A 20674-nucleotide genomic window follows, 5' to 3' on the forward strand; every position below is an offset into this window, starting at 1 on the left:
CGTCAAATACACGTTAGATTTTCTAATACATGGTCCAAGATGAGTTAGAGATGGCCATTTTTGAAAATATTAAATTTAAAAGACAAAGTTGGAATCTCATTTTGTAGATGGGCTATTTTAGGGATTTTCACATTTCATTTTACATAACCATAGCATCTTGCTCAAAGGAATATTACATTTGACTTTGTACAAATCAAATCCACATAAATACATATTTTCCCAATCATGAAACTGGACCATTTTAAATACCAAATTACAGAACATGCCTCCTGTTCATAACTTCAAGTTGACTTTCAATTTCACCAAAATCACTCTTACGGTTGACTTTCAACAAATAGTCAAATCCAGATTACACACTTACACATTCCCAATCATGAAACTAACCATTCCGAATATCAAATTACAAAAGTTGCTTCTTCTTCATACTTTCTTAGTTAACTTTCATTTTCAACTAAAACCCTCTTCAATAAGACAATAACCCCCAAGAAAAGTATCAACCCATAAAAAGTCAACTCTATATTACAACTATCATGTATTCATATAAGACGTATGTATTCGACCGAAAACTTATAACCCTGCAATGTCAGGGTAGTTCCTATACATTAACTTGCATTATTAGCAATAATATACAACTAAAATTAAAAAAAAAAAGGAATACTAATTATAAACCCGCGAGCTCCAAGTCAAGATAGGCCCGGGTGCATCATTGACTCAAGGTAGACTAACCCTAATCATCCGACTTTAGATCTAACTAACCTAATAAAACCACATCATAAAATGCTTAAAGGTTTAATCTTTAATGCCTGTAAACATTCTTCTGGATTTGCATAAAAGTAATCTTCTTCTTTCGGTTTATCTGAAATAACCACTCGTTTTTGTGGGTCCCCCATCCGGGTCGCGTGTGCATCCTTTACTGCGCTTGAGAACTGCTGCCAACTCAGCGATCCACTCATGTAGTTGTCCATTAGTTCAACTAACAGCTTTCGGTTTAGTAATATTGTTTTCTTGAAACCCAAGAATCTGAAAACGATGCAAACTTTATGAATTGGCATTACTAAATTATTTATAAAAAATGATGAAAGAACACGTTTTTGTACCTGCGGTGACCTTCTACGACTTTCGCCATGTTACCGTTGTATGTGGGGATAAAAATGTCACTTTCTAATGATACAAGATAGTCCAATGCTGCCATTTGTGATGAATGGTTTTGGAAAATTTGAAGGTCATCTGATCCTAATAAGGTTTCTTTTCTTACCTGTAAGGGAGCCAAGGTTAAAATAGTAATTTCTCTCATTCAACACAAAATCATAACCAAAATAGTCAGCTTGTAAACAAAATAAATGACTAAAGCGAACTGAAATAACTGAATGCAATCCAAAACCAACGGTTTGGTTCTGTGTTTTTTCAGAAACCAAATTTCTGGTTCGGTTTTTTGCATGAGCCAAAAACCAAATCTACTTGTATAACCAAACTAAACCCATAAAAGCCGAAATTAACTTTTTTATTGAGTTTATGAATTATAATTTTTATTTCTGATGTAAAGTAATTTATAAAAAAACTAACAGATGGTGTAGCCCAAAATATTTCGTCCAAGATGTGTAATAACTAATAATCAGTTAATTATTAGCTAACAAAAAATCTGACCTAAAGTTTCAAGCCCAAATTCATTGAATTGGGCCATGTTTCTCGGCCCAAAAGTTTCAAGCTTAAATGGCAAAACCGAAACCGAACCAAACACATTGTGAAAACCGAAACCGAACGATTTTGAAAAACCGAAACCGGCCACACACACCCTGAGTTTTATCTGATCCCATAGGTTAGCAGGGTATCGGTGGGTCCCAACGTCCCGTGAGGTTAACAAAAGAAAAGGCACAAAATCATTTTTGTAATCACAACAAAACCAATTTTAGCATAGGTTTACTAACCAACTTTGGGAAAGCAGCTGCAAGACCCGCCATTCGCCTTTGACCGCCATATATTTCACCCGCAGCAACATAAATTTGAATATCTCGATCAATATCAAGCGCCCTCAATATAAGGGCGGTTTCCTCGGGAGTCAAAGGGCATAGCCCGTCTTTTCTCTTCAATTCCGAGTTTATAATCTTTTCTTTCCACCATGGGTACGCATATCTACCAAAAAAATATCCAAACTTTATACATGAAATCGTATCATCAAATGTCAATAATACCAGTCTAACATATTAAGAAGGTCAAACCTCATTCTAGTCAACTCTTCCATCTCATCAAGATTGCATCTTTGGGTGCATCCCGAAAATGCCAACATGTCCATTTCATATCTTAAATGCAACACGAGAAATGGCCCGTGTTGCCTCAAACGTTGTGCAATACGCCTACCTAAGTGTTCTATCTGAGGAGTGAATCGCAAAGCGTTGAAATTTACTCGACATCTGAGCTTTTGAAGGTCAAGGGGTTGACCATTATTGGCTAACCGAGCATCGGTTCTATTCAAATGCACGATTTTGTGTTTTTTAATTAAAGGAAGAATCTGCACATGTTGAAAACAAAATCTTAACCATGAGGGTGTGTTTGGTAATCAGGTTTTGGGTTGGTATATCGAGCCCGTTTAAAAAACGGGTAATGTTCGGGTTGGTCTGTTTAGTTAAACGGGTTGTGTTCGCGTTGACCTGTTTAATTAAATGGATCGTGTTCGGGTGACCTTTTATTTAAACGATTCGCATTGACCAGTTTATAACCAGTCTAGTTAAACAGATCGATATACCAATCTATTTAGCTATACAGGATGAAACAATAACTCGTTTAACCCACTTTTTACAACCCACCAACTGAATTAACACGTATACGTCTTGGGTATCACCCGCCAACCCATTTGACACGCTTAGAAAAGTGGGTTAAAAGGGTTGCGTTCAGATTACACAATTTTGAGTGTGTGCGTGTAAGTTTTAACTAAAATACGGGTCATGTTTGGGTTGAACAATTCAACCCACCAACCTGACACCCTATATATTATCTCTACCTAATGAATTATTTCAAATAGTAACTTATTTTTTATTTTCAAAGTTTAAATAAAAGATATTAAACAGAATAGAACCGTCAAATAATAATATAATCTCGTTACATATTTCCTTATTTGGAGTCATGGCAAATAAAGATTGTACCTGGTTTTGATAATAAGAAATATGAGACCAACTAATGGGGGCCATGGTATGCACAATTCCTAAATCGGCTCGCCTTTTAAGGCGAGGCGGAAGCTGTTTGAGTATACGCACTTCATCTCTCAAAGAAGTAATGAAATGATTAACGTCAAAAATGTCTTCAAACTCACTGTCATTTGAGTTTTAAGTCACAATTAAATTCAAATCATGAAACTTTGTATTTGCTCCAAATGATCACATGTTTTGCACACCTTGGATCGGCCCAGAAAGACGTTTTATCCAGCTCGGGAACTATAAGAGTAACATTCAAGAATCTTGCAATAGCAACCATATCACAAATCTACAAGATCCAGAAATAGTAGAAAGTTTAAGCATTTTCTTTCTACCCATAAAAAAATAATCTATTTATTGAATAGATATTATAGGGTCATTCAATACAGAGCTAAGATTAAGTAGAAAATTTAAAACTACAGTTTCTGCATAAACACTTGTACCTATTGTTTTATATATGATGCATAAGACCGTTTTCTCTCTTCTATTATATAAATGATTATATGGTTTTATGGGTCTTCCCGAAAATTTGGTTCTATAATATATGCGCTCGTGTAGTCATGTGTATATTAATAAGTTATAAAAAAAACACTTACTGCAGCCCGCATTTGATTGAGTCCTCCATTACATGACACCATTAGGTAACCATTGTTCTGGTAAACCCCTAAATTTCACATCATAAAATGTCATGTTAATATAAAAAACTATAAAATTCAAGGAGCATCCATAACAGGTATCTTGGTTTTTTTAAAGTAAGTATCTTGGTTTGAAAGGAGCGTGTCTTGATTTTAAAAAGTGTGTGCATCACGTATGTGAAGCGTTCATTATTAAAAATATTGTCATTGTCTTTGGTCAGATTTGTTCAATCGATGGTCTAATTTGTATAAATACACAAATCCACTGCTAACTTGATAATCAGATTTCAATAACTCAGACACATTACAATTAGGGGCGTTCACTAGTTCGGATATTGGTTTATTCGGTTCGGTTTAATCGATTTGAACCTTTTTCGGCCCTAACCGAAAACAGAACAGACCCGAATTAGAAATGTGTCTAGCCGAACCAAATCAACCGATTAAATCAATCTATTGTTCGGCTCGGTTATCCGATTAAACTGGCTATTGTTCGGTTATTTGAATAAGCAAGACTTGTGGAACCGATAACCAAACCAAAAAAACCGAGTTCAGAATTCAGTTCAGTTTTTTCCGGTTACGGATACGATTCGGTTCTCGGCTTTTACAGTTTTCCATTGTTCTTTTGCACACCCCTATTGTAATGTGCATATTCTAAATTCTAAAACCAAGACAGGTATTGATATTTAATATTTATGATCCAATATTATCATCACACTGATAAAATTAACTAATTAAGAAGACAATAATAAAATCATGACTCACTCTTTGGTGGAAGAACCCTAGCAGAATGAGCAGGCAAAAACTTGGCATCCAAAGAATGAGAATCTTGATTGACTGAAGAAGGCCAACCTTTTAAAACCCTAGGACCCCATGTGTCCCCTAATGTTGTTAACTGAACCAAACATGTCCACAATAACACCAATGCTGTCCCTCTTATTATCCAAACCTTCATTCTTGAAGACCTTACATTTATCTTCCATCCCATTCCAAGTATTAATCACTCAAACCCTAAATTATGATATGGGTACACCAAAACAGGCACAAATGTAGGATCTTGATTATCCAAACTATAATTTCAAATTTCAGTTTTCAAGAAAAGATAATGGTTTCAAGATCCAAGATTTATGTGAATCAAATTGCACACTTGCCTGCCAAATTAAACAGCTTTTATGAGTCTTGATTAAGAATAAAGATTTCTTTCTTATATACAAAACCCTGTGACAGTGAATGACACTAAAGGGGTTTGATCTGAAACGGGAATTAATAAAATTTAAGGTTTGAGTGACATGAACACTTAACTGCCACCAACAATGGGTATTTGGAATCAGATTAAAAAAAATCTTGATAAAAATGGTTGCTTTTGGCGACAGTTTTTGGCAGGTGGTGGAAGAGGGGTGGGTTATGAATATAAGGGTTTTGGTTTTTATTTACATACCGAAGAAACAAAACATAACAATATAACATAACATACAAAATGTATACATCAAAAGTGAAAGCTTAAGTGCTTAACTTATGTTTTAAGATATGTAACATAAAAAATTAAATAGAAGAGAGGAGAGTGGTTGCACTGTTATATTATAAACCTTGCTTCATATAGTTTTAAGCATAAAAAAATTAGTTGTTTCCAGCAATAATTTAAGTTATTATATATTTTTAAATTAATAAATTTTAATATTAAACAATATGAAAATCACAAAAAGTCATTAAATACTAACTCAGTTTCTAGATGTTCTGTGTAAGTCATTAAAGAGTTACATGACTTCTTATTACTATAAACAATATTAAAAAATTGAAATTATTATTGTATTAAAACTTAGTTACTATTTCATAGACGGGAGAATTCATAAAATGCCCTATTTTTAAATGAGTGATTTTAAATATGTTTCTTCAAAATTCAAACTCCTCTTTCGTCTATTCACTAACTCGTCTTTGTCTCTACGTTAGAAAATCGAGACGACATGTTTCTTAACTCGTCGCCTCCCTGCCATATTAGCTCATAGCGCGTTGCCTTCCCGTCATGTTAGCTTAAAACCCATCGTCTCCCCTCCATGTTAGCTCAAAACTCGTCGCTTCCCCGCTGTGTTAGCTAAACAATTAAACCTATCTTGTTATTTAAAAAAGTATGTCTAAACAAGTTACACAAAAAATGATTTGATGGCATGCATGAGTAATCTAAATCATATCATCATCCAAAATCCAATATACAAGATCTTAAAAACCAATAAAATTTAAAATATTCAAATATTTCTTAATTAAGTTTTAGATCTATGTTTTTAGTAAAGATAAGGTAGAATTTTTTTTTTAGCTAACATAACGGGGAGGCGATGAGTTTTGAGCTAACACAGAGGGAAGACGACGGGTTTTGAGCTAACATGACGGGGAGGCGACGAGTTAAGAAATATGTCGTCTAGATTTTCTAAAGTAGAGGCAAAGACGAATTAGTAAAGAAACAAAAGGGAAATTTGAATTTTGAAAGGACATATTTAGAATCACTTCTTTAAAAATAAAATATTTTGAGAATTTTCCCTTCATAGATTTTTCTTTAAGAACACTTATATTATATATACAATCAATTATTTACCATCTATGGATGCACAATAGCACTAAGCACATCAAACCCCAATACAACATCAATTAGGTTGTTTACTGTAGAGGAGCTTTAAAGCCCCTTCATGTCATGGTCACGTAAGAAATGGGGCTTCGAAACCCTCTCTGTAATGCTCCGCTGTGGCTTAAAGCCCTTAAGCGCCCCAATATATGTATGCATATATATATATGTATGCACGTGTATGAGAGGGACGGAGAGAGAGAAAAACATATGGCCCACCATTTATACTCAATTGTGCCAGTCCTTCCAAAGTCGCCCCCTTTGCCCTCCCCCCCTTTCTCCGCGCCACTCGACGGTGTGCCGCGCCTTTCACGCCCCATAGCGGACCACCTTATGATTGAAAACACAAAAAATTAAACAGAAGAGGGAAAGAGGGTGGTTGCACTTTTATATCATAAACCTTAGTTTAAGCATAAAAAAATTAATTGTTTTCAACAATAATTAAGGTATTATATATTTTTAAATATTAATATTTAATATTAAACAATGTGAAAATCACAAAATGCCATTAAATACTAACTCAGTTTCTAGATGTTCTGGATTGGTCATTAAAGAGTTAATATGACTTCTTATATAGTAATAAAACAATATTAAAACTTAGGTGACCTTTTCAATTTATAATATTATTGTATTAAAACTCGGTTACCAATTTATAAATTTGTATCTTTAGAAAACACTGATACTGTACATACAATCAAGTATTTAAATTTTTAAGTTTAAGATATTTAAAAAAAAACTAACCTTTGTATGGTAAATATTACTTTGCGATTGCATATTTGAAAGTTAAGGACTGTTATAAAATATTTTTAAATTTGTTGTGATTAGTGATAATTTTAATTTATATTACAAAAATGTATTCTATTTTGATAAGTAATTTATACTTCATTACTACATTTAGTATATAGAAAATAATTTTTATCTTTTAACATTTTAATAAAATGTATTTAATTTTGTTAAATCCATTTAAGAAAATATGTTTTCAAGTCTTTTGAAAGTTATTTGTAAGGTGTTTTATTTGTAAACTTTGGTGGTGTAATTAGACGAGATAGCTTCTTGTTATTTCGTCGTCTTTAATTTCTTTTTTATTGATTGATTGTTAAAAAAAATGTTTTCAACTCTTTTTTAACCAATCATAACGCTAAGAAAGCATGCTATTAATTTATTAGAAAATATATATTTCAACAAAAAAGGCATGTAATTTTCATTTAAGATACATATAAAATTTTAATTTAAATATTTAAAACTTGTGGCTTTCGGTAAACATATTAATAATTAGTATAAAGTGGTACATATTTCAACAATCAAAGTTAATCTATCTCTAAGAGACACCTATCTCCTAGGACCTAGCTAGAGACGGTAGTTTAGGGTGTTTGAGGGAAGAGAAAAATACAGTAATTTTTTATATATTTGAAAAGTTATTGTTTATTCATAATAATTTTTTTATATATTTTGAAAGTGATTGTGAGTAAAGGAAAGAGAAATGGTAATTATAAAGGTATAGAAAAATATTATTTAATTAAACATAGAGAGAAAATATAGTGATTTTTAGTGTAATTTTGGATTTGGAGATAGAGAAAGGAATGAGAATGCTCTTAACAGTTAACATAAGCAAATCTTATATGACAATGAGCTAGTGGTGGAGTAGTAAGGGAGAGACTTGATGTTCCATGTGACCCAAGTTCGATTCTTGCCCATAGCATTTAGTTCCAAAGGAACCTGGGTGATGATGGGAGACTAGGCGAATAGGTGGTTTTCACTAGTTGAATCCTTGAACTGAAATGACTTTATCTCACTGCACTATCGCGCCTTCGGGCGAGTGTTCACTGGCGTTGGCCTTAGGTGAGGGTTTTTCCCGGATCGAAAGACAAGTGTATCATAATGTGGTGAATTTAGCCAATAGCCCATTTGAAATATTTATTTGTCGCTAAAAAAAACCAAATCTTATATATTTTATATTCTTTAATCTAAATTTTTACACGTTTGATTTTATTTTAGTTTTCTCTAACATTTAGGAGTAAACTATTATCCATTGGTATAATTATTTTTAGTACCTTATTAGTTACATGTCCTAAGATAGTTTGTGAAAACTTTTGTTTGGTTAGCGGTAATGGAACGAAGGGGGAATGGAATGGGATAAGGAATGGAATGGACAAGGAAATGAAATAGATTATTACCATTCTTTTGTCTTATTTGGTTAACCTTAACCTATAGGAATGAAATGAATTATTACTTTATGTTGTTTGGTATCTAAAATATTGTAGGAATGAAATATAAATAATAAAAGCATTCCTATCTCAAAATAATTTTTTTACCAAAAAAAAACTACATTGGCGACGGTGGTGGTAGCTCCGGTGACGAAAATGGCGATGGCGACGGTGATGGTGGTGGTGGGGGGGTGGTCAAGCGGTGATAGCATTGGTAGTGATGATGATGGTTGGGTTGCAGCAACGGTGGTGGCGGCGGTGATGACAAAGTGGAGGCAATGACAATGGTTGCGGTGGTTACTGCAACGATGGTGGCGATTGTAACGCTGGTTGTAAGGAGGAGGTGGTGGCAGGAGCGGTGGTAGCGTTGGCGGTGGTGGCGGTCAGGTGGTGGTGGTGGTGGCGATGGTAGTGGTGGTTGTTGTTGAGAAAGTAGGGTGAGGAGTAATGAAATGAAAAAAAAAAGAAGGGGGAGTAGGAAGGAATGGTTTTGATGGAATGGGATTCCATGTGTAATTGATGATTTCATTTCGTTGAGCAACCAAACATCACTTTTTTCAATCCCACGCAATGAATCATTTCATTCCCTCTGTCATTGCTACATACCAAACGCTATCTTTTCACAAAAAAAAATAATAAAATAATAAAATAAAGTTTAATATATTTACTGAAAATATTTGATTATAGTCTTGTCTTATCGGGTTTTCCTGACAAGGTTTTCAATGAAATAACATCTTCAAGCATGTTAAATAGACAATCTAGGGAAGTGTTATGAATGTTTATGTAGTTATCAATATTGTTATAAATATGGTTTATGACAACATTATTTTGCAGTAATTTTCCAGTCCTAATTTTTTTTTGAACCATCAGTCAATCTTCTAAATGAGCTATTGGCGAAATTCATCACATCAGATGCACTCGCCTCCGAACCGAAGAAAACCCTCACCTAAGGCCAACGTCCACGAACACTCTCCTGAAGGCACGACAATAGGTAAAACTCGCTCAATTCAATGATCGAATTAGCGACCGTCGCCCCATCATCACCATGTGCCGCTGAAACTAAATGGTGGGGGGTAGGAATAACCTGGGTCACTTGGAACAAAAGGTCTTTTCCTTACCACTCTACCATATTAGCAGGAGTTATCATCATCATCATACTCAATAAATACCACCAATAGCAAGGCTATGATAGTGTTTGAGAAGGGTAAGATGTAGACAGTCTTACCTCTACCTGTCAAATAGAAAGACTGTTTTCTATGAGACCCCCTACTCAAATGAATTCTTCCATCTTTTCTTTCTCTATGTGATCATGTATATTCTTATGCTTATATGGTTTGCATATTTTGCAAGGAGACCATTGTTACACGACACAGTATAGTCTACAAATTCTTATATTGTAATGCATGGTTAAATAGAATGGTGCAAACATGATAAATTAAAAAAAAATGGTGTTAAAATGTTATACAAACTATTTACTGACAAAATTTACATACAAATAATTTTATATTATATCCTAACCCTTATACGTATTATAAGCGTTATGTGTTTATAATTTGAAGTTTTAAATAAACACATTAAACTCGGTGTTAGATGCTTTTTATTTAAATTGTTGACATTTTAAGTTGGTGTTTAGTAAATTTAAGATCGGTTAAAGTAATGGGATCATATAGGTACATAAAATCGACATGGCATTACTAGAAATTTATATCGAACCCTCACCAAATATGTGACATTAACTCACAACTAATTTTTTATTACTTTAGTGTTACGCGAAGACCATTTTTAGAAATAATAATAATAATAATAATAAAATAATCTTAATATTAAATAGGTAAATGAAACCTTCATAAATTCTTTCAAACCATCAGATTGCTTTATTTATAAATAAAGTCTTTTCATGTATTTGACCAAAAGTCACTTGTATAGGTCTCATAAAACCCAGATTGCCCTTAAATAGGTTACAACATCTCATTATATTAAAAATTAACCTCACCAGATATTTGATATGAAAATCATGTAAATAAGGATCTACTAAAAATTAATATCCGATTTAAAAAAAAAGATATTTACAATTAAGAAACAATTCTTTAGTAAAAAAAATAAGCGGGTGATGGGTCTCGCTAAACCCAGATAGCTTTTACACCGGATTATAATATCTCATTTATTTGTGAAACCCTTTCACCATCAAATACTAAGTATATTATTAACTTTATTAAAATAAATAAAATTAAAATCTTAAAAATATATAAATATTAGAATGTAAAATAGTCCCGTAATACGAGAGATAAAACTATTATAAAATAAAGTAACAAATTCCATCAAAATACGAAAAGTTATAATTTTTCTAAAATAAACAAAACAACAGATTCCATCAAAAGGAGTTGTGTGGATTAAAGTGATTTGCCATTTGCAAGCATACAACCAAACTATCTTAATTTTCAGACGAAGATATTTTCGTAATACGAAATAGTAATAAATTATTGTCGACGACCAAATAGTTGAATTTGACTTGTTTTTAAATTTTTTGTTCAAAATTTTATAAAATAATGCTTGAACTAAGTATTTCAACCAAGATCTTCTAACTTGTCACAAAAAATGTTTTATAAACTGGCATTTTAATCTCGTCTTTTCCAGCGTAAGCTAATAGTGTTATTATAACTTATTATCACACGAACTCTGTTTTAGTTATGCCTGACTCTACTAAATATGTGTTTCGGATTTGTTAAGTCTAATAATATCTTAGTAACCACTTTACAATGTCTGGTGACTTTAGTTGGAGTAAGATATTATTACTTAGTTATCTTCACCGAATACATGATGTCTTAAATGAGTTTCAACTAATAATATGTCTAGTGTGATTTGAGTCGCTCATGGAGATAGAAGCTCATGGAGATAGAGTGTTATACAGGTAGAGAATTTGAGTCGCTCATTGAGATAGAAGCTCGCTATATGGAGATGACTCAGTTTTAATTATTAAAATAATATGAACAAGTTTATCAAAACTTTATAAATCACATACTTGGATATTCATTTTCCGAAAAGTTTCGAAAGAAATTAATATTTTATTTATAAGCACTCGGATATTTAATATCCGAGAAGTTTTCAAAATAATAATAATAATAATAATTTTCAATAAAGTGTTCCGCTAAATCAACCTGCAACTCTAATATATTTTCAAAACAGGTACCAACTTTGAGTTACACGCCTAGGCCCTGAGACGGGGTGTGACAATGTTGGTGAAAATGATTGGAACTAATAATTTCTACATAGTAAAATAATCCCTACATAGTATAGTAGATGAACCTACATAATACACAATTCAAAATACCACATACATATTACATATATGAACCTACATAGTAAAAAATAATCCCTACATAGTAAAATATATGAATTCGCACAATACAATACCATACAAAGTTACAAGCATTATTTAGCGAACACAAAAATTTGAATTAATAGGTTACACTTTCACAAAACTCTATACACAATCGTATATCGTATGTTTATAATTTTGTTGTGTTGGTACCATATAAACAAATCCATAATTAGCGTAATGTTGGAAGATTTATGTGTTTCATCTACAAATCATAAGAGAAAATAAATAGCTTACACAAATATAAATTTTTCCACAAAAAGGTTACTGTTTTATTACAAAATTTTAATGCTAAAAAAATTGTATTAATCATCATGAGCATTGATTATGCATAAGTAACTATTAAATTCATTAATGTCTAGTTTAATTAGACATACACCACAGAAGACTTGTCTACCCTTTTTAATTAAAAATATGTCATAAGTATGTGTTTGTATTTACAATAATGCCATTTCTATTATAGGTAGTTGATTAAACACGTTCAATGGTTCAGATTCACTTCTCGCATGAACTATCCCTTATATATATATATATAGGCAAAGTATATAATAAAAACCCACTTGAGTTGTGAAAACACGTGAAAACGCTATGTAACATTGTTTTTTTTTTGTAACATGTAATATATGTTGTCACATTTAATACAAAACATCGAAAGCATAAAAAAAAATGTTTTGTTATTTTTTTTTATATTTTTTTACTAATTTTTATATATGTTTTTAGGAGAGAGAAAAGTGGTTACATTTTTTTATTAACTTTAATTGTGGACCACAAGATTTAATCTTTAATTAAAAACATGTGGTTGAGAATGGGTTTCTAGAGTTTTCACAACTCAAGTGGGTTTTTATGCTAACCTAACCCTATATATATATATATATATATAGGGTTAGGTACAAGCAAGCATAAGCAGCTAGCTAGCCAAAAGCTATATACAAATGGCTTAAAGGTTACAAAAGTAAATTCGAGAAGTTAACTCCAAACTAGGAATTTCGTTGTAAGTCTTTACCCATAAGAACTATTTCTTGTTTTTGGGTTAAAACCGCGTTCAATGTCGCCTCAGTCATGATATTATCGTACGGTTGACAAAAGAAATCCAAGTCCGTTTTTCTTTGTGGTTCTAACAACGCCCAATGTTGTTCAACGAGTTTTGCGGCTTCGTTTTTAGCGATTTTACTTCGCCTTGCTTCAAGTTTAGTTTCTTTACCTCAGGCTCGTAATTTGGGGTCAATATTTGCCGCCCTTTCCTTTTGGAAATTGCGCCACTTGTTGATGTTGGTTTTTCGGACTCTTTTAGGAATGGGTCTTCATCATCCTTGAGGTCCATGTTGAGGTCAACGTTTGAAAATTGGTTGTCCAGAGACGTGTGCGCGTTTGAAGCCAATGTCTTTGTTCGTTTATACGATTAAGTAATAAACTCGCTTCCCATTTTCAGTACGACACGCCATTTCCTATGGGTCCTAACAACATTCCACGAATTTAAATGAGGAAGACCTTTCTTATATGCGTAAAGTGACGCAATGTTTATACGCTCCTTCGACCCACCAACCTTTTGTTAGCGATACCGTTGAATTTGATTTTTCTTTTATGTTGTAAATCTTTCCATTTTGAAGTAATTTGATGGACGGTACGATGGGTTGAAACAAGTTGAGCGATGACGTGGTCAGTGATACCTCCCCAAAACAAGTTGTGTTTTTGTTGGTTTCCATTTTTCGGTTCTTTATATCTCCGATATAAAGACCCAAGCCCTTGCTATGGCTAACTCATTCCATGGTATCACATTCTTTCTCCCTCTAGTGATCATTTGACTGGTCACTTTCTTCGTTCTATCGGTATTTTCTGACTCTTGGCGTTGGCAGTAGTTAGTTAGTGTACTTTGGGTTTTGTAATTTTTATGAAGATTGGTTTTGACTTTGTTGGGTGTGATCCGGGTCAGGCATATTAGATAAAAGTTCAAGAGATCCCAGGGGTTGACATTTGTTGCGGGAAGCATTGGAATTGGGACGATATTTGGTTTTTACCGATACAAGCCGAATTGTGGTGACCAACTTTGGAATTGGGGAGGCATTTGTTTTGCGTGATTTGAACGTTAAGATTGGGATTACGAGAACCATTGGCTCTCCCTTTCTTCGAAACACCGATCCATGATTGTTGTTTGGTAAAATAGTAGAGAATTTTAGTAAAGAAGGGATGAGTTAGTTTATAAGAGGCTGTTTGGTTCAAAGGGATTTTCATAGAATTGGAATTTGAATTCCATTACGTGACTTGTTTGGTTGGTAAGAAAGAGAAAATGGAATTGAATTTGATTTTATCAATGTAATTCAAAATCCTTCCATGCTTGGATGGAAAGTTTTCATAATCAATGGAATCTTTATAACATTACCTAAATAACTCTAAAAAACTTCTAATCACCACCATCAACCTATTTTTCTCCGGCCACCGCCAACGGCGACCACTGAAATTTTTTCCGGCCACCACCACCAATGTAATTCCGGCGAAATATAAGCCCCCTTCTTCCGGCTATAACATTGCTGAGCATAACCGCCACCCCTTCGCTTTGTTAAACTCACCTGGAAATATCGTCTGGCACCACCAATGTTTTTCCGACTGCAGCGTTTTATCAGATCTAGGTTTTCAGGTAGTAATATCTTATAAGGCATCGAGAATCTTAGAGAGAGAGAGAGAGTGAGAGAGATTGAAGTGAGAGACAACAAGAGTTGGTGGTGGCCGGCCGGCCGGCGGCGGCAACTGTCTTGCTCAGAGAATAGAACGACAGCTCATTTGTCAAGGTGTGGAGTGGGTTGCTTGCATATTGTTTGAATTGAAGTGTTTAAGGATTTCTATTCCATTTCAATTCCAATTCCAATTCCAATTTTAAAACAATTTATGAACCAAACAGCCCCTAAGGGTTAAAATTTAAAATATAGTTTTTTTTTTAAATTAGCTGTTGAACGGTCATAGAGATGCTACCAAACATTCGGGATGGTCATGTTCACGATTCCACTTAGGAGCTTTTATACTCGGTATCAAACTCAACCCACTACCCGCTTAGTGCATCTGTAAAGTTGATGCGTAACCATTATGACATTGACATATATAATTATACCTTTTAACATTATCTCTGCATTTAAAATATATTAGTTTATTAGTTTTTTATTATTTTATTACGTTCCATGACAATGGAGAAAAGATAAAATGATATCACCCGTGTTTAGCTCACATACAATGTATATAAATTTTTTTTACAAATACAAAAATCAAAAGTTGACTTTCAAATTTGTAACTGTACAACAAAAACAAAAACCATAAACCTTTTCTACCGATCAATCATTTTGACACACGGGTAATGAGTTTTACCGACAAACCCCCCTTTGCATTCATCGTCGGTAAGGGGCAACAATTTTAGGTTCTGCCCATACAATGTAACAACCGAATGCCAGGGCCTACATTGCAGCTTCTTCACCGAGTAAAAGCATGGGTATGAATGATTGTAGAATCGAGTCTATAGACAAACTCGGTGAAATGGCGACCCCAAGCAACACCAAATCCACGTCTTCAACAACCGCGCCATCATCAGAGAATGGCTATCTTGACCCCAACTCCTAGCGTTACTGAAAGAGATATCATTCCTCCTCCAATGCGAGCCTTCGTCGTTGTCATTTGGCCATCAATCTCAAACAAAAACCAGACAGGCTATGTTAGCCGTCAAATTGCAGGAAACTGCAAACCATAAGATGTCCAAGTAAATTAATATATAAACATTTTAAGAAAATGGAACACAAAAAATGAATATTTCTTTACCATCATCCCTAGGAACCTATATGGATACACTTTCAAACTTAAACCTACAGCATATAGATACATGCGTATATTAGATTCTTTATGAAATGTTTTAGATTTACGCGTTGTAAGAGTTTCTTATTTAAATATTATTATGCCGTTTATGTTTTAAAAGTAAGGGGTGTTTGAAATTGTTTATTTAGGCTCCTTTTTAGCTTATTAACTTTTCAAAAAGGGAAAGTTAATAAGTTCATGATATTGTGACTTATAAGTTAACTAGAAGGGTGCCCGCACGATGCAGTGGGAAACACAAACTTTGGTAATCATGTAATAAATTTTTGAGTGTTCATTATTCCGTTTGAAATTGTCAGACTGTTCATTAGTGTGGCTTCACAGTGGAAACTGGAGCTGACCGTACATATGAAAATGTTAATTATTTACTTATTTAGTATTAGATATGTTTTATAATATATATTAGATATAGTTAAAATATAGTTAAACAAAGTTTTATCTAATACGAGTAAAGTCGTCTTTTACAACTTTAATTTAGTGCAATTTTCAGTATGGTTTTTTTTTTTGTAATATTTGTTTTTGTTATGATTTCGCATTCTATTTATTCTAATAAGGTTTATCATTTATGTGACCAAAGTTATCTTTGTTCATATTATGATTCTCTTAAGTATTGGTTGGTGCTTATTTTGAAGTGAATGTATAGACAGATTAATAATTCTTATTTTAAACTCAATTTATTGTCGAAGTACAAACTATATCGAAACCTAATCATTGACAATGGTTCAACTTAGTTGAGTTTTCATTTTAAACAGTTCAATTTCGATTTTTGGCAACAAAAAAATGCGTAAAGTTGGCACATGGTTTAATTTAAAACATCAAAATCGAACCACAAACAGTTCTGCATAAAATGTTTTTTTTTACTTCGTAAACTATAGCAATATTATACTCAAATTAAAGATAATAAAATGCTCGTTTTTATGATGCCATTTATTTTAAAAAAATATTAGCGTATGAAAAAGTTATAAGCATTTAAAATATGGTTGCTTCTATCAATGTTTTGTTTCCTCTTTCAGCTACCCCTTATTATTTGTAGTTTTGATGGATATAAGCGTGTTTGCATGGTTTGACTATGGATGTGAGAACTCGTGGGAAGTCTGCCATCTGGATAGCTGAAAACAAATATATGGCTCCCGATTGAAGCTGGCTTTTAAAAAAATATATAAATGTTTTTGTAAAAGTTACTCATTATATCACGGGTTTCCTCATCGATGATGTTTCTCACAGGGGGTGGACGTAGTTCACAATCAGGCTACCCCTCAACTTTTCGTCAGTAGTGTAACTCTTTTTTTTTCTTTTTGATTCTGTTTTCGTATTTCGCTACCTTTAAAAAAATATTGCATTACCCCTATATGTTTAAAGTCCAACCAATTAAAAAGTTTAAATCAAATAAAGCCCAAAGCACATAAAATCCATTAATTTTTTTTTTATTTTGTTTGAATGAGAATCGTTAACAGAAACAGGCTCAACAGAATCATCATTTTTTAAAAGTTCAGATCAAATAATGCCCAAACAAAGTTTATAGCTCAAAGCAAATAAAAATAATTTTTTTCTTTTGTTTGAACGAGAAATATCAAACAGAAACAGGCTCAACAAAATCATCATTTTGAGGTTGAAGTTTTTAATACGGTTTAGGATATGCGAATATAAGAACTTGAAAATAGATTCAGTGATTTTTCAACAAGTTTGTTAGAAAATATGTCTAGTTTTTAAATTTATGAGATTCGTTTTCCAAGTTAGTGGCATTTTCGGAGTTGTTTCCAGATGATTTTAGTAATAAAGAAAGATGTGTATTTCGGGTGATCATACAATCTTTCATCACACTTTAAAGAAAGTTGATAAATTTAATTGAGTTAAATGTGTGACCTTGCTCGTGTAATGGTGGAAGCCAGAAAACACACCACTTTTCCTTTGGTTTATCGAATATTAAGCTAGCGTTGGTTTTACCGATTGCAACCCAACCGTTAAAAATTTTTCTAAAATGAAGCTTCACAATACGTGTTTTCACAAGCGAATAGGTGATGAGTATTTGAACAATGCTTTAATTTGTGCGATCGAAAGAGAAACGTTTGATATAGTAAAAGAAAATTGTGCAATGACTCGATTTCAAGCTCTCAAAAACCGAAAATAAGAAAATTTATACCCCATGAATTTAAATATATTTATTATCGTGTTTCTATTTTTATTTCGCTCACATTTTATAAAATACGGTAAAAACGATGCATGAAATTATAATTGTAAAAGATAAATAAAAAAGTAAACAATATTCTCGTATTAATATAACAAGGCTCGTTAAAATAAAAAGCCCCCAATTATTTATTATTCTTCCAAAACCCTAATTGATAAGTCTCATTCTCATTCACATACTTTGAATTCTAGGGTTTAGCGATGGCCGACGCTGTAATCTCGTTGGAGAAGATAAAAGCTTTCTGGAGATCCCAAGTTCACGATGAAGAAAACTGGGCTCTTAACGCCGTAAGTATTATTAATACTACTTCATTCCTTCAAATTGAATACATGATTTAGATCTTGCTTATCTCTGCTGCGTTATTCATACTTTGGGTTTCTATCCGTGCATATCTCAATTTACTACCGTCATATTCAGATTTCGCTTTGGTTGTAGTTTTGGCTTCACAGCAGATATGAATATTATTATTATCATTATTATTATTGTAATTGTTATTATTATTATTATTATTGTAATTGTTGTTGTTGTTGTTATATTGTCTAGATCTTCATAGGCCTATGCTTTGTGTATCTGTATGAAAGTTGAATAAACAGAGTTCATTTTGACTGAGAGAGAGTGAGGAGTTATTGAGCCATCGAGCCCGGTTCTTGGAGGTAGCAAAATGGGCGTGTTGGGTCATGTTTGGTTTGATTGACTCAAAACTCTTTTTTGTTTGTAAATTTAAACTCTTAATACAAAATTAATATTTTTTCAATGAAAATCTTTTTTATTTTTGTAAAATTACACTTTAGGCCACTTTCAATATGTTTGAATGTTCACGAGTCGAGCCAGGGTGGTTTCGAGCTCGGGATTGAAATTAAACGAGGCAACTTAGCTAGGCTCTAGCTCGATTTTGAAGTTAAATGAGCTTAAGATCGAGCCAACGAGCCGACCCATGACTCGAGCCGAGCCTGGGTCGATTTTGGCTCGGTTACAAAAATGATCCAAATCAGCTCAGGATGTTTCAAATCAACTTTTTATAGCTAGTTTTATTCGAGCTTTTATCAAGCAAGCCCGAGCTTTTTGAACAGCCTTTGATCTGTCTATTTTTGAGCTACTCTTTTGATTTGAATTGATTCAGGTAAAATATACAAAGTACATGGGTTGAAATTGTGAGAGAATATAATGGCATTACAGCTTGTTTTCTGATCTTCCAACTTGTTTTTCTGTCTTCCAAATTGTTTTTTGGTCATTGCTTTATTTGTTTTGTTTAATGGTATATTCAATAGTAGAACCAGGGTAGGTGGTTTGATTGACTGATACAATTTTTGTTCAGTGATTTAAACCCTTTTATAATTAATTATTGTGTTCCAAATATCAATACAATGTTCATATTGTTTCAATAAAAAATCTATATTTTTGATAAAATGGTTTCATTGGTTTATGCATAAAAACTACACTTTCAATTGTTTTATCTGTTTGCTTTCACTCAATAAAGATTAAACATACATGTAAATGGGTCAAAATTGTGCGACAATGTAATGATGTTACAATTTTCAAGTGATATTTTAAGCCAAAATTCTTTCTAGCCAGTCCTTGACCTTAATCAAAAACTAAACAAAACGATATCACTTCCTAGTTTATATAGAGCTTATTTATCTTGTTTTGCTATCCAACCCGTTGATTGATCCAGCCACAATTTGATTTTCTGTTCTGTTTCAGAAACTACTTCGTGCTGTAGGGCTGTTTGCGGGTTCTATTGTTTTGATGAGGAATTTTGGTGACCTCATGGCTATATGAAGAAGATGGATTCTGGATCTATTTGACATTTGGTTTGCAGTCATGTTTCTTCTGGATAATAACTAATATCAAGATTCTCAAATTTTATGATTTTGGATATGCTTTTACTATGGATACTTTTGCAAAGATGGAATGAAACATGATTTTGTTGTGGTAGTTATGTGGTTATTAGGGTTCGTCGTCTTTCCTTTGTTGTTTGTCCTCCTAATTTAAGGTTGGCCCTTTTTGAAAAAGATGGAACTTGAACACGAAAATAATCAGGATGTTTAATTGATTTAATTAAGCATACAGGCCCACAACTTGTTTAAATATAAAACAGAAAGTAAAGTTATACATGTTTTATGAGGTCTTTATTGCTTTTTTGCCCATGTATGATTTGTGTTTAGGTTATATGATTTTAAGTGCGTTCGGTTTTAATTGATGTAAAGTTTATACTTAATAAAAGCTAAAATGTATACTGTGGGCATGTTTGAGATTGGGTTTGAAAACAACTAATTAAGTTATTGATTTTTTTAGAAACAATATCTTTACAAGTTTTTGTAAGTTTTTATATAATGGAAGAGAATTTTCATAAGAAACTGACCATGGTTGTGATTTTCATTTTCTTTGGCCTTGCTTTTGGTACCGCTAAGAAGAAAACCAGTCGACAGCAGCTTGATGGCTGTTGACCAGCCGTTGCCAACCACGATATGTAGCGTTTTGGCTAAAATCGTGGTTGCAATTTACATTATCATGATGGTAGACGTTGAGGGCGCCGATCTCCATCATGGGTTAGGGCAAGGAGGGATGAACAAGAGAAGGTTTTTAACTTTAAAAAAAATACCACTAGCTGGTCAAAGTTGACAAAATAAGCATT

The 20674-nt window shown here is 32.9% G+C and overlaps 2 protein-coding genes across 2 annotated transcripts; one reads left to right on the forward strand and one right to left on the reverse strand.

Annotated features, from left to right (window-relative positions):
• Positions 1-744: 744 nt before the first annotated feature.
• On the reverse strand, positions 745-4772 carry LOC143558595 (rhamnogalacturonan I rhamnosyltransferase 1-like). Its single transcript, XM_077047408.1, has 8 exons — positions 4583-4772; positions 3782-3849; positions 3386-3474; positions 3138-3303; positions 2217-2506; positions 1926-2130; positions 1098-1255; positions 745-1020 (listed from the first exon to the last, which is right to left on the reverse strand). Exons 1-8 carry the CDS (start codon positions 4770-4772, stop codon positions 771-773), a joined length of 1416 nt encoding a protein of 471 aa, XP_076903523.1. The 3' UTR covers positions 745-770.
• Positions 4773-18167: 13395 nt separating this feature from the next.
• LOC143558584 (mitochondrial import receptor subunit TOM5 homolog) lies at positions 18168-19968 on the forward strand. The gene is made up of 2 exons (XM_077047400.1): positions 18168-18326; positions 19741-19968. The coding sequence occupies exons 1-2, from the start codon at positions 18240-18242 to the stop codon at positions 19816-19818; spliced, it is 165 nt and encodes a 54-aa protein (XP_076903515.1). The 5' UTR covers positions 18168-18239; the 3' UTR covers positions 19819-19968.
• Positions 19969-20674: the final 706 nt, after the last annotated feature.

This window comes from Bidens hawaiensis, unplaced genomic scaffold (assembly GCF_021521415.1).
Source record: "Bidens hawaiensis isolate Kalapana, Puna unplaced genomic scaffold, B.hawaiensis_p1.1 tig00019558_1, whole genome shotgun sequence".
In the NCBI taxonomy this organism is placed as follows: Eukaryota; Viridiplantae; Streptophyta; class Magnoliopsida; order Asterales; family Asteraceae; genus Bidens; species Bidens hawaiensis.

Excerpts from the sequence above, each read along its gene's own strand:
- LOC143558595 (XM_077047408.1), bottom strand. The coding sequence starts at position 4,772 with ATGAAGGTTTGGATAATAAGAGGGACAGCATTGGTGTTATTGTGGACA. Across the intron at positions 2,131-2,216 it reads GAAGAGTTGACTAGAATGAG|ATATGCGTACCCATGGTGGA; the intron begins GTTTGACCTTCT and ends TTTTTTTGGTAG. Across the intron at positions 1,256-1,925 it reads CAGCTGCTTTCCCAAAGTTG|GTAAGAAAAGAAACCTTATT; the intron begins GTTAGTAAACCT and ends GCTCCCTTACAG.
- LOC143558584 (XM_077047400.1), top strand. The coding sequence starts at position 18,240 with ATGGCCGACGCTGTAATCTCGTTGGAGAAGATAAAAGCTTTCTGGAGA. Across the intron at positions 18,327-19,740 it reads AAAACTGGGCTCTTAACGCC|AAACTACTTCGTGCTGTAGG; the intron begins GTAAGTATTATT and ends GTTCTGTTTCAG.